Here is a 14,769-nt window from a genome sequence, read left to right as displayed (position 1 = left end):
AGCTATAGCTCAGCTATAGCCATTTTTCTCACATCACTGGCAGGAAACTTTTCAGCAAAAGTGGATCAGATTCTTTTGTAAAACATCTCTCAACGTTGGTGTTTCACAAGGCTGAAGTCGCTTCTCATTCACCACCTTCTTGTTCAAATTCTCCCTTTACCTCCCCTTAAATGGTGCAGCAGTTACATTGATTTAAGGTGGAACAGGGGGAATTCGAACAAGGATCTGGCAAATGAGAAACTTCAGCCTATTCAGCGACTTTTTAGCGTTTCAGTTTCTTGTTGCAGATTAAACATATCAAGAAACCAGCTGGAGTGACTATAAACACTAATAAGTCCATTCGTCCCCAAATTATCGACGTTTGTCTTAAATCTCCCTCTTTGCCGTTTCGTAGCTACTAGCTGGGCGAGACTGTTGTCTGTGTTGCTATGGTGACCAGCAGTCTGCACTGATCTTCAGGGTTAAAGGGTGAATCAGCAGTTCTACATTAACTCCAGCGTTTAAGACCATTTACTGTTAAACTGTGTTGAACGATCAGCAGAGCTTTATTTTACTGTAAAGGAGGATTATTTTATTATTACCTGCTAATCCGATTCAGTTGTGGAGCCACAAGGGGGCAGTAAAAGAGCCGCACTTTGCTGACCACTGGACTAGTCTCATCAAATCAAAACAAATCTACTACATAAAAGGAATCACTCATTAGAAAACAAACCTGAGCTGGATAATGTGCGGGTCAGCTACACTCCTAAAAAAAAGGTTCTTCAAGGGTTCTTTAGTAAAGGGAATGGTTCTAAATAGAACTGTGAACACTCAAATAATCACTTGCATGCTTAAATGGTTCTGCATTTTGAAATGGTTCTTCTATTTGATGGAGAACGTGTTATACACGCCTCTACATAGAACCTTTTTGAAATTAGTTGTATACAGCACCAAAAACGGTGGCACTGCCTGACATCAGTAACAACAGTAGAACCATTTTTTGGTGCTATAGAAAATTTGCAACGTACTCCCCATCAATCTCAAGAGCCATTTAAGCATGCAGATGGTTCACTGAGTGTTCATGGTTCTATATAGAACCTCTGTCCTCACAGAAGGACCCATCTTTTGTAAGAGTGGCAGAGCTCTGGCATGTCCTCACTCACCCACAGCTGGTCGTCCACGCCGGGTGGGTTTTTCTTGATGAACGCGCCATAGTAGGTGGCGATGTTGCGATGGTGTGAATATTTCTTCAGCATGTTTATCTCTGCTTTCATCTCATCCTCTTCATCCTGACGCAGGGAAAGAGTGGTTAATTAATTGATTAATTGATTAATTGATTGATTCATTGATTCATTCATTCGTTGTCTTCAAAGCAATAGTCCTGCAAAAAAATCTAAATCTAATTTATGTCATTTTCCACTTTGCTTTTTCAGCTTTAGCGCTGGAACTACACGCCTCACATGCAATAGCGCGGAGCTGTTCAGTAATCAATAACAGACTCATGTGGTCAATAACAGTGAGGTTTCTGACTCACTGTCGTCTATAATCACAGACCGAAGTACATTAGCATAGCTCATAGCAGTAGCAGCCACCTGGAAGCCTGAATTGTGACTGTCTATTTTCAAAAATGACAATTTACAATAAATGAATTCACGCAGCTTTTAAAATATGGCATCCAGTACACTTTAAAGAGACGGTTCTCCAAGGCTTCTTTAGCAAAGAAAATGGTTTTATGTAGAACCATGAACACTGAAAGGACCTTTCGCATGATTAAAGTGTTCTTTGCATGGTGAAATGGTTCTTCAGATTGACGGAAAATGTGCATAAATGTTCTAAGTAGCACCCAAAAGGGTTCACCTATTTCAGGTGCTATATAGAACCATTTTCAATAAGGTTCTATGTAAAACCATATGCTGCACATTCTCCATCAATGTGAAGAACCATTTCATCATGCTAAGAACCCTTCAACCATGCAACAGAGTGTTCATAGTTCTCCACAGAGTGTTCATAGTTCTCCACAGAGTGTTCATAGTTCTCCACAGAGTGTTCATAGTTCTCCACAGAACCACTGTCTTGAACCATCATTTTTGAATTCAGAACTTTAAGCCAACTGTGTTTTGCACACAGAGGAATTAGACCTCCACATTCAACCCATCTGGGCAGTGGAACACCACATACTAGTGAATGTACACACTAGGGGGCAACGGAGAGGTGGGCAGCCCTAACCATGGTGCTGGGGGAGCAGTTGGGGGTTAGGCGTCTTGCTAAAGGGCACCTCAGTCACAGACTGTCAGCTCAGGGGATCAAACCAGCGACCTTCTAGTCACAGGGCTGGTTCCAAGCTGAATGGAAGGAGCTCAGGGAGGCAAAATTCAGGTTTCAGGCCGGCTGCTGGTGTTTTTAGCTATGCTAAGGTACTTCAATCCATGTTTATAGGTGACAGTGTGTCACATTAAGGCTCTCGCAATGTCACTATATAAAATTTTACACCTCATACCAAACAAAACGTTGGCAAAAAGTGTTCAAATAATCTCGTTTTTTCATTTCTTACCAAATTACCATCAAAGTACTTGAACATACAGACACGTTTGTCCAATAAAGCCTGATTGTGACGACGGCTGGGCGAATGAGGGGAAGCAACGATGACAGAGAGTAAGGAAGAGTGTGTGAGTCAGATGTGATGGTGAAGAGTCATCAGAGCGCTGAGAATAAAAACAGGTCAGTGGGTCAGTCTGAGTCACTGACATCACCATTTAACTTGCTAACGAGGGGAAAGCGTGCGGCTAGACGTATGTGTGAGTCCGCTCAGCTGAGAGTGAGTGTCCAGGACTCAGCAGAACAGCAGTCGTCCATCATTTCACACACAAACAGCTCAGCAGTGACGCCATAGAAACTGACTGTATGAATGTATGAATATGGAGAGGATGGTGAAATGTTCTAATCATATTCCCTGGCGTTAAAAGCCACAGACAAGCATGTATATACCTAATATTTTAATGAATAATATGAATAATATTATGAATAATTACAGGAATTGTCATAACTGATAGCAAATACTAAAAAATTCATAGTAGACACTGAATAATTCACAAAACATACTTAATAATTCATAGTAGATACTAAATTATTCATAGGAGACACTGAATAATTCATAGTAGACACTAAATTATTCATAGCAGATAGTGAATAATTTATAGTGGATGCCAAATAATTTTTATTAGAAACTGAATAATTCATAGTAGATACTAAATTATTCATAATAGATACTACATTATTCATAGTAGATACTAAATAATTCATAGTAGATACTGAATAATTCATAGTAGATACTGAATAATTCATAGCAGATACTGCCATCACTAATACTACTACTAATAATGATAGAATAATAATATTAATAGTAATGTGTGGTGTAGATAAAATGGGTGGACTGCTCTGTTTAAACTCTGTCTGTGGGCAGTGGAGGTCAGCTGGTGCTGAGCTGTTCTGGTGTGTGGGTGAAGGTTCTGGAGGTTGATGAGGCTGAGAGAGAGCAGTATCTTACCCTGGTCACGTCCATGCACTTAATGGCAGCCAGCTGACCTGTTTTAACATGCCGACCCTGCAGAGAGAGGAAGAGAAACAGAGGAGTAAGTACGAGGGAAACACAGGACGGTGACTGACCCAGCACAAACAGGCCTTTTAGTCACAACACACTGCATTCATCAGCGTCAACAGACAGGCAGGGGATGTTTAATAACCATCCACTTCCTCTCAGCCAGAACACATTTCACTGTCTAACACACTGAACGCCGACGACGTCTTTCACAGCAGCGGGTTTAACCAGCAGAACAACGCGGTTCCTCGGAAATGCCCAGTTCTCCTGCAGATGCCAGCCCAGCACGAATTCCTGCTGTCAAATAACTCCATCACCTCACACTTAACTGCACAGGTACACCAATGAAAACAGGAATACCAGTTAAAACAGGTACAGCAGTGAAAACAAGTACGGCAGTAAAAACAGGTACGCCAGTAAAAACAGGGACAGCAGTGAAAACAAGTACGCCAGTAAAAACAGGGACAGCAGTGAAAACAAGGGCACCAGTAAAAACAGGGACACCAGTAAAAACAGGTACACCAGTGAAAACAGGGACACCAGTAAAAACAGGTACAGCAGTGAAAACAAGGACACCAGTAAAAACAGGGACACCAGTAAAAACAGGGACACCAGTAAAAACAGGGACACCAGTGAAAACAGGGACACCAGTGAAAACAGGTACAGCAGTGAAAACAGGGACACCAGTGAAAACAGGGACACCAGTAAAAACAGGTACAGCAGTGAAAACAGGGACACCAGTAAAAACAGGTACAGCAGTGAAAACAGGGACACCAGTGAAAACAGGGACACCAGTAAAAACAGGGACACCAGTAAAAACAGGTACAGCAGTGAAAACAGGGACACCAGTGAAAACAGGGACACCAGTAAAAACAGGTACAGCAGTGAAAACAGGGACACCAGTAAAAACAGGTACAGCAGTGAAAACAGGGACACCAGTGAAAACAGGGACACCAGTAAAAACAGGTACAGCAGTGAAAACAGGGACACCAGTAAAAACAGGTACAGCAGTGAAAACAGGGACACCAGTAAAAACAGGGACACCAGTAAAAACAGGTACAGCAGTGAAAACAGGGACACCAGTAAAAACAGGTACAGCAGTGAAAACAGGGACACCAGTAAAAACAGGTACAGCAGTGAAAACAGGGACACCAGTAAAAACAGGGACACCAGTAAAAACAGGGACACCAGTAAAAACAGGTACGATTACATCTATTTCTGTCACATGGAGAAAACAACAAGGCCCTACTGTACATTAAAGAGCCCATATCATGGAAAAATGAGCCCATTCTATGCATTAAATAAACAAAATGAATATTCTGAAAATATTGTGAAAAATCTATAAAATAATTTTTTTTTTTTATCTGCGCAAGTTTTTAATTCGATTTTTTTTATTCATCAATTAATTTCTTCTAATCACATTTCATTCACTCAAATTTTCATTCTCCTTTACATTATTTTTTGCACTCAAAATGTTTTATTTGAATTATCTTTGTATTTTCTCGCTTGTAAAGCACTTTGAATGACTGCAGTGTATGAAAGGTGCTGTATGAATCAACTTTGTATAGATAAATATGTGCATTGATAAATTAGCGTATTTTTAGGTCTATTCAAATTGTAAATATTTTTTTCATATGGTAATTTACAGTAAACTACCAGCTATTGAGCTGCATAACAGCAGAATCCCAGCAGTCCTGCGGTGCAGGTGAGTATGGAGTGTGAATTATTTAGCTGTTATTTACTGTACTTTTAGTGTTTTATTGTAACTGTAGGTTTGAAGACTCTGAATCTCACTCACTTAAAGCCTAACTGTGTAAATCTGATGGATCGGGTTTAATCCAGCCCATGTGCCGGCATTAGCAGGTTGCTAACCCAGGATCATCTCCTTTCTCGTACTGGTCACATGGAGATTTATGGTGTGGCTGACCCCTCAGTACACGGCTCTTACAGATCAGATGAACTGCGCTTGGACCAGAACATAAACCCCTTAAACACAGGAGAATTTCAGTCTAAAGGGCAGAGCCACCCTAAAGAGATTTTCAGGAGGGATGATTAGATCCAGACACATCTTAACCAGGTATCAGCGATTTTAAACTGAATATCAGACAAATGATAATCCACTCACACAAGGTCAAGGTCACACAAGGAGTGAGTCAACATGAAATCTGCACACAGATTAAGATGAACTGATCCTTATTAGTTCCATAATGGGGAAGTTTCACCTCTGCATCCATGCAATGAAACACCACATACACACTAGTGAACACACACACCAGGGGGCAGTGAGCACACTTGCCCGGAGCAGTGGGCGGCCCTATCCACAGCGCCCAGGGAGCAGTTAGGGGTTAGGTGTCTTGCTCAAACCAGCAACTTTCCAGTTACAGGGCTGGTTCCCTGACCTCCATTCCATAACTGGCCCACGCATTGGTGTCAGAACAAAAACTCGTATCTCTTTTTTCGCCATTTTTCAGTTTTTACCATGATGCTGCTCTTTACATTGGGTTTAAATTTCATGAAGAATGAAACAAAAGAAACATCCCAAAATTACCTTGAAAAAACTCCAGTTCCATTGACTTCCAATAGAGAGAGAGAGAGAGAGAGAGAGAGAGTGGACTGGACTGGGTCATCTGTACGGCTATTCCAACACTTTTTAATTCCAGGTCTGACCTCTATTAATGCAAAGCCTCTATAGGATCTGGACTCCATACGCAGCGATACATGCAGAAGGTATGATATATGGAATTTATCAGGGGGTCCAGCAACACCGGAGCTGCAGGGCTTCACTATTAGTTTCTCCTCTGGAGCCCATAAAGCTTGTTCAGCCGCTCAGAGCCCCAGCAGCCCAGCGGCGGCAGGTGTTTATTATAGATAAGACCAAACCGACTCCATTATCACTCCCCAGCCCCGCGTTCACTCCATCTCACACTACCCTGACCTCCTGACCTCCACCACTTTATGGACTCGGAGCTGAAGTGTCTTTAAAGTGACGTTAAAGGGCCGTGCCATGCCACAGCATGCCTCGCCTTATCTGAAATGATGTAGACCAGAGCCATTAGGGGGAACATCGAACTGTGATTTTCACTGTTAATTTCACTGTGATTTAAACGGTGATTCTCTCCTTTATGCTGACGCCCAGGCCTGTTGTTTTGGCCAAGAAGACCAGCATATCCACTCTTTCTGGCTTGACGATCGAACCCAGGCTGTAACTCTGCCAGACTGGCAGGTAGTTGTGTTTGTGATGTCACAGCACATGGGTATTCATTTGCTTTTGACTGGCTCAGCTCTGTGTTATTAGGTTAATTTCCAAATGTAAAGAAATGTATAGACAGTCAATAAAACAGCGTATTACTGTATCAGAAAAACCTTTAACCCTAATGTAGTAAATAAACGAGGCCAAAGTTTCAGTATGAACGATTTACATTCAGGTCCATATGCAATGATCAAACCGCTCACTTTGAACCCATCGTTTCTGTGAAGTCACAAAACCCAACACATTTAAATATATTATAAGTCTATTCAGTCTATAGTTTAGCTCCTCCCACTCACAATGAAGCTATAAGGAATGCTTTAGCCTGGACATACACACACACACACACACACACACACACACACACACACACATATATCATGGCATATTGTCAATATTGTCAGTACTTATAAAGCACTGAGTAAATTCATATTTCATTAGAAAGAGAGTGTCATTAATCCTATTTAATCGGATTTGGTCCAGTGAGTTTGTAAAACACTCAATAAAATCTCTGTAGTTGTTGTTTTCCTTGGAAAGTGTGGGAACGGTGGAAAGAGGGTGGCACCGCTGACAGGGTGTGATGATGATGGTGTGATGACACATGCAGTGATGTTTTCATGGTTTATCCAGTTTAAATCTTTATGGCTTACTTTAGGACAGAAACAAGTTCTGGGTTTGGCATATCAGGTAACCCTCCTCAGGGTGGAGCTCACGACCCAGATATTCATTAGAGGGGAATCCCACCAATGTCCCAAAATTCCTCCATAGTTCAGTGTTTAAAGAGTTTCAGAGCGGTTTGGCGTGAAATGGTTCAGACGTCTTTACAGTGGTGGTGATGGGAACCAGGCGTCGCCATGACGACAACTCATATATAGACGTTTTATTTTAGTTTTATTTTTACCATCCAGAACCACCAGAGAACCTACACGAGTCTTCTGAGTTTATATGGAATGTTGATGATGGAAAATAATGGAAAATCTGGAATAATCTGTTTTCTTTGGGGACTATTTTGCCGCACAGCGCCCTGCATGTCTCCCTCCACCATGAATGGAGTTGAAGTTCTCTAAACTTAGCTTTTAGAGGGGGACGTCTGGTTCCTATCACCACCACTGTGAACAGTTCTGACTTGGTAAGTTTATCTAGAACAGAGAATTTCACACCAAACTACTTTGAACCAAGAAGAAAGGAGAAAATATGAGACAAGAAGAGAAGGGAAGGGAAGAGAAGAGAAGGGAAGAGAAGAGAGGAGATGTAAGAGAAGAGAAGAGAAGAGAAGAGAAGAGAGTAGAGGAGAAGAGAGGAGAAGAGAAGAGAGGAGAAGAGAGGAGAAGAGAAGAGAGGAGAAGAGATGAGAAGAGAGGAGATTAGAAAAGATGAGAAGAGAAGAGATGAGAAGAGAAGAGAAGAGAAGAGGAGATGAGATGGGAAGAGAAGAGAAGAGATGAGATGAGAAGAGAGGAGATTAGAAGAGATGAGAAGAGATGAGATGAGAAGAGAAGAGGAGATGAGATGGGAAGAGAAGAGAAGAAAAGAGAAGAGAAGAGAGGAGAAGAGAGGAGAAGAGAGGAGAAGAGAAGAGAAGAGAAGCGAGGAGAAGAGAAGAGAGGAGAAGAGAGGAGATGAGATGAAATGAGATGAGAAGAGATGGTAAGAGAAGAGATGAGATGAGAAGAGAAGAGATGAGAAGAGAAGAAAAGAGAAGAGATGAGAAGAGAAGAGAGGAGATTAGAAGAGAAGAAAAGAAAAGAGAAGAGATGAGAAGAGAAGAGAGGAGATTAGAAGAGATGAGAAGAGATGAGATGAGAAGAGAAGAGGAGATGAGATGGGAAGAGAAGAGAAGAAAAGAGAAGAGATGAGAAGAGAGGAGAAGAGAAGAGAGGAGAAGAGAGGAGAAGAGAAGAGAAGAGAAGAGAAGAGAGGAGAAGAGAAGAGAGGAGAAGAGAGGAGATGAGATGAAATGAGATGAGAAGAGATGGTAAGAGAAGAGATGAGAAGAGAAGAGATGAGAAGAGAAGAAAAAAGAAGAGATGAGAAGAGAAGAGAGGAGATTAGAAGAGATGAGAAGAGAAGAGATGAGTAGAGAAGAGAAGAGAAGAAAAGAGAAGAGATGAGAAGAGAGGAGATTAGAAGAGATGAGAAGAGATGAGAAGAGAAAAGAAGAGGAGATGAGATGGGAAGAGAAGAGAAGAGATGAGATGAGAAGAGAGGAGATTAGAAGAGATGAGAAGAGATGAGAAGAGAAGAGGAGATGAGATGGGAAGAGAAGAGAAGAAAAGAGAAGAGAAGAGAGGAGAAGAGAGGAGAAGAGAAGAGAAGAGAGGAGAAGAGAAGAGAAGAGAAGAGAGGAGAAGATAGGAGATGAGATGAAATGAGATGAGAAGAGATGGTAAGAGAAGAGATGAGATGAGATGAGAAGAGAAGAGATGAGAAGAGAAGAAAAGAGAAGAGATGAGAAGAGAAGAGAGGAGATTAGAAGAGAAGAAAAGAGAAGAGATGAGAAGAGAAGAGAGGAGATTAGAAGAGATGAGAAGAGAAGAGAGGAGAAGAGAAGAGAAGAGAAGGGAAGAGAAGAGAAGAAAAGAGAAGAGAGGAGAAGAGAGGAGATGAGATGAAATGAGATGAGAAGAGATGGTAAGAGAAGAGATGAGAAGAGAAGAGATGAGAAGAGAAGAAAAAAGAAGAGATGAGAAGAGAAGAGAGGAGATTAGAAGAGATGAGAAGAGAAGAGATGAGTAGAGAAGAGAAGAGAAGAAAAGAGAAGAGATGAGAAGAGAGGAGATTAGAAGAGATGAGAAGAGATGAGAAGAGAAAAGAAGAGGAGATGAGATGGGAAGAGAAGAGAAGAGATGAGATGAGAAGAGAGGAGATTAGAAGAGATGAGAAGAGATGAGAAGAGAAGAGGAGATGAGATGGGAAGAGAAGAGAAGAAAAGAGAAGAGAAGAGAGGAGAAGAGAGGAGAAGAGAAGAGAAGAGAGGAGAAGAGAAGAGAAGAGAAGAGAGGAGAAGATAGGAGATGAGATGAAATGAGATGAGAAGAGATGGTAAGAGAAGAGATGAGATGAGAAGAGAAGAGATGAGAAGAGAAGAAAAGAGAAGAGATGAGAAGAGAAGAGAGGAGATTAGAAGAGAAGAAAAGAGAAGAGATGAGAAGAGAAGAGAGGAGATTAGAAGAGATGAGAAGAGATGAGATGAGAAGAGAAGAGGAGATGAGATGGGAAGAGAAGAGAAGAAAAGAGAAGAGATGAGAAGAGAAGAGGAGATGAGATGAAATGAGATGAGAAGAGATGGTAAGAGAAGAGATGAGAAGAGAAGAGATGAGAAGAGAAGAAAAGAGAAGAGATGAGAAGAGAAGAGAGGAGATTAGAAGAGATGAGAAGAGAAGAGATGAGTAGAGAAGAGAAGAGAAGAAAAGAGAAGAGATGAGAAGAGAGGAGATTAGAAGAGATGAGAAGAGATGAGAAGAGAAAAGAAGAGGAGATGAGATGGGAAGAGAAGAGAAGAGATGAGAAGAGAAGAGAGGAGATTAGAAGAGATGAGAAGAGAAGAGATGAGTAGAGAAGAGAAGAGAAGAAAAGAGAAGAGATGAGAAGAGAGGAGATTAGAAGAGATGAGAAGAGAAGAGAAGAGGAGATGAGATGGGAAGAGAAGAGATGAGATGAGAAGAGAGGAGATTAGAAGAGATGAGAAGAGATGAGAAGAGAAGAGGAGATGAGATGGGAAGAGAAGAGAAGAAAAGAGAAGAGAAGAGAAGAGAAGAGAGGAGATTAGTAGAGATGAGAAGAGAAGAGATGAGAAGAGAAGAGGAGATGAGATGGGAAGAGAAGAGAAGAGAAGAGATGAGATGAGAGGAGATTAGAAGAGATGAGAAGAGATGAGAAGAGAAGAGGAGATGAGATGGGAAGAGAAGAGAAGAGATGAGATGAGATGAGATGAGATGAGAAGAGAGGAGATTAGAAGAGATGAGAAGAGATGTAGAAATTTATGTAGAAATTTTAAAGGTTAGTGGAGTTCCCCTTTAAAGGAAACATTCAGCAAAATCTAAATTTCCACAAAGCTCTGCCAACTGAGGGGAAAGGCTGTAATTAAAGCTCCCAAAGGAAGAGTGGACTCAGTCTGCTCTCAGCATTGTTGCTGTTCCAGTCCTACTTCACAGCGTCAGTGGATAAAGAGGCAGTAAAGAACTCGGCTCAGTGTTTATAATCGCGGCGCGTCTCCTCTGCATACCAACACAGCCAAAAGAGTCCACAGCAGGACGGGAACATGCTCGGCTCTCCACTAACGCAGCCTAGCAACCCCGCCAGGCCTGAGAACCAGACACGAAGGCTCAGGATTCCAGATTCAAGAGAGATTTACTGGGTAACACTTCATCATAAAAGACCCACATAAACAGCAGCTTAACAAGTAGAGTTTATTAATGATACATAATTGGCTATGTAACATTATTAGGTGCATTAGTAAGAGGAGAGAAGAGAAGAGAAGAGAAGAGAAGAGGAAAAAAGAGAAGAGAAGAAGAGAGAAGAAGAGAAGAGAAAAGGAGAGAAGAGAAGAGGAGAGAAGAGCAGAGAAGATGAGAGAAGAAGAGAAGAGGAGAGAAGGAGAGGATAGAAGAGAAGAGAAGAGGAGAGAAAAGGAGAGAAGAGGAGAGAAGAGGAGAGGAGAGAAGGAGAGGAGAGGAGAGGAGAGAAGAGGAGAGGAGAGGAGAGAAGAGGAAAGAAGAGGAGAGAAGGAGAGAAGAGAAGAGAAGAGAAAAGAAGTGGAGAGAAGAGAGAAGAGGAGAGAAGAGATCTTTACTAAAGAACCCTTGAAGAACCATTTTTAATAAAGCAGGTTATGCAACAACAACAACAACCCACTGGAAAACAATCAGCTTTGAATTCCTCCACTGTCTGCAAAGAGGGGGAGTGATGGAGGGGGGTTCTTTGAGTGCTCATGGTCCTATATAGAACTTTTGAAGAACCATCTTTTTTACATCTACAGTTACAGACTGTAGTCCATCTGTTCTCTGATACTTTGTTACCCCCTTTTACCCTGTTCTTCAGTGGTCAGGACCCCATGGACCCTTACAGAGCAGGTACTATTTGGGTGGTGGGTCATTCTCAGCACTGCAGTAACACTGATGTGGTGGTGATGTGTTTGTATGTGTTGTGCTAGTCTGAGTGGATCAGACACAGCAGTGCTGCTGGAGTTTTTAAACACCTCAGTGTCGCTGCTGGACTGAGAATAGTCCACCAACCAAACATATCCAGCCAACAACGTCCTGTGAGCAGCGTCCTGTGACCACTGATGAAGGATTAGAGGATGACCAACACAAACTGTGCAGCAGCAGATGAGCTGTCATCTCTGACTTTACATCTACAAGGTGGACTGACAAGATAGGAGTGTCTAATAGAGTGGACAGTGAGTGGACACAGCGCTTAAAAACTCCAGCAGCACTGCTGTGTCTGATCCATTACTGCCCAGATACATTTGGTGAAAAACCCAAATGAAGAAGGTGTGTGATTTACATACCAAGACTGTACTGGTCTGGAATGTGAGCTGCACCTCAGTTCACACCTACTGACACTTTCACCAGCACATAACACCACTTTCACCTGTACAGGACTGAGTTACCACAGCCAGACAGCTGACTTTAGAACACCATGTCTGGATTTATCTGCATTTCTCATGGAGGGGGATTCACAATACAGTGGTGTGAAAAAGTGTTTGCCTCTCATTTCCTGTTTTTTTGCATGTTTGTCACACTTAAGTGTTTCGGAACATCAAACCAATTTAAACAATAGTCAAGGACAACACAAGTAAACACAAAATGCAATTTGTAAATGAAGGTGTTTATTATTAAAGGAGAAAAAAAATCCAAACCATCATGGCCCTGTGTGAAAAAGTGATTGCCACCCTCGTTAAAACATACTATAACTGTGGTTTTTAACACCTGAGTTCAATTTCTCTAGCCACACCCAGGCCTGATTATTGCCACACCTGTTCTCAATCAAGACATCACTTAAATAGGAGCTGCCTGACACAGTAAAGTCCACCAAAAGATCCTTAAAAGCTACACATCATGCCGAGATCCAAAGAAATTCAGGAACAATTGAGAAAGAAAGTAATTGAGATCTATCAGTCTGGAAAGGGTTATAAAGCCATTTCCAAAGCTTTGGGAATCCAGCGAACCACAGTGAGAGCCACTATCCACAAATGGCGAAGACATGGAACAGTGGTGAACCTTCCCAGGAGTGGCCGGCCGCCCAAAATTACCCCAAGAGCGCAGCGACGACTCATCCAAGAGGTCACAAAAGACCCCACAACAACGTCCAAAGAACTGCAGGCCTCACTTGCCTCAGTTAAGGTCAGCGTTCATGCCTCCACCATCAGAAAAAGACTGGGCAAAAATGGCCTGCATGGCAGAGTTCCAAGAAGAAAAACACTGCTGAGCAAAAAGAACATTAAAGCTCGTCTCAATTTTTCCTAAACACATCTTGATGATCCCCAACACTTTTGGGAAAACATTCTGTGGACCGATGAGACAAAAGTGGAACTCTTTGGAAGGTGTGTGTCCCATTACATCTGGCGTAAAAGGAACACTGCATTTCAGAAAAAGAACATTATACCAACAGTAAAATATGGTGGTGGTAGTGTGATGGTCTGGGGCTGTTTTGCTGCGTCAGGACCTGGAAGACTTGCTGTGATAAATGGAACTATGAATTCTGCTGTCTACCAAAAGATCCTGAAGGAGAAAGGAGAATGTCCGACCATCTGTTCGTGAACTCAAGCTGAAACGAACTTGGGTTCTGCAGCAGGACAATGATCCTAAACACACCAGCAAGTCCACCACTGAATGGCTGAAGAAAAACAAAATGAAGACTTTGGAGTGGCTTAGCCAAAGTCCTGACCTGAATCCTATTGAGATGTTGTGGTATGACCTTAAACCCTCTAATGTAACTGAATTAGAACAATTCTGCAAAGTTGAGTGGGCCAAAATTCCTCCAGAACGCTGTAAAAGACTCATTGCAAGTTATCGCAAACGCTTGGTTGCAGTTGTTGCTGCTAAGGGTGGCCCAACCAGTTATTAGGTTTAGGGGGCAATCACTTTTTCACACAGGGCCATGATGGTTTGGATTTTTTTTCTCCTTTAATAATAAACACCTTCATTTACAAATTGCATTTTGTGTTTACTTGTGTTGTCCTTGACTATTGTTTAAATTGGTTTGATGTTCCGAAACACTTAAGTGTGACAAACATGCAAAAAAACAGGAAATGAGGAAGGGGGCAAACACTTTTTCACACCACTGTAGGTGTTTGACATATGAATAATGCATGCTGGATATTGTAGTGTGACAGCACTGATGTACAAAAGACACAAAACCTGAAGGAAGAAACGCTGTGCTACACAACATCACACAGCACAGCAGACGGGATTAAAGAGCAGTTTTAGGCCTTTCGGTATCCAGTCACCTCTGACACACCGAGCTCTGTGGTCTCTGTATGACACTCTGTTCGCTTTAGTAGGTGCACCAGTGATGATTCAGCGCAGGTTCTAATCAAACCAGCACAGTCACAATCCACAGCTAAAGACTGTGTGGTGTGCTGGTGTGGTCGGGTGATGACTGACTGGTTCAATGTGGTTCGGTCAGGTAAGAGCAGAACTGTGTTAGGCTCCGATCAGTTTCAGACTCCAGACAGACAGACAGACAGACAGACACAGACAGATAGATGGATAGATGGATAGACAGACAGACAGACACCTGGACAGATGGATGGATGGATAGACAGGCAGACAGACAGATAAATAGACAGATAGATGGATGGATAGATGACAGACATCCATCCATCCGGGCGGGCGGACAGAAAGACAGACGGATGGACAGATAAATGGAGGATGGATGGACAGACGGATAGATGCACAGATAGATAGATGATAGGCACACAGACAGATGGACGGACGGACGGACG

At 42.1% G+C, this 14,769-nt stretch overlaps 1 protein-coding gene across 4 annotated transcripts in view; it reads right to left on the bottom strand.

Annotated features, from left to right (window-relative positions):
* Window positions 1–14,769, bottom strand: part of tnika (TRAF2 and NCK interacting kinase a) — a 105,166-nt gene that overhangs the window by 54,553 nt on the left and 35,844 nt on the right. For all 4 annotated transcript variants that reach the window (XM_037546624.1, XM_037546626.1, XM_037546627.1 and 1 more), the window contains exons 3-4: window positions 3,524–3,580; window positions 1,143–1,268 (exon numbers count right to left, since the gene is read on the bottom strand). In XM_037546624.1, the coding sequence (XP_037402521.1) occupies window positions 1,143–1,268; window positions 3,524–3,580 (183 nt within the window). The remainder of the gene's footprint in view (window positions 1–1,142; window positions 1,269–3,523; window positions 3,581–14,769) is intronic.

Source organism: Pygocentrus nattereri, chromosome 17 (assembly GCF_015220715.1).
Source record: "Pygocentrus nattereri isolate fPygNat1 chromosome 17, fPygNat1.pri, whole genome shotgun sequence".
Lineage (NCBI taxonomy): Eukaryota > Metazoa > Chordata > Actinopteri > Characiformes > Serrasalmidae > Pygocentrus > Pygocentrus nattereri.
Note: the sequence above shows the minus strand (reverse complement) of the source record. Positions and strands in the feature narration are given on the sequence as shown.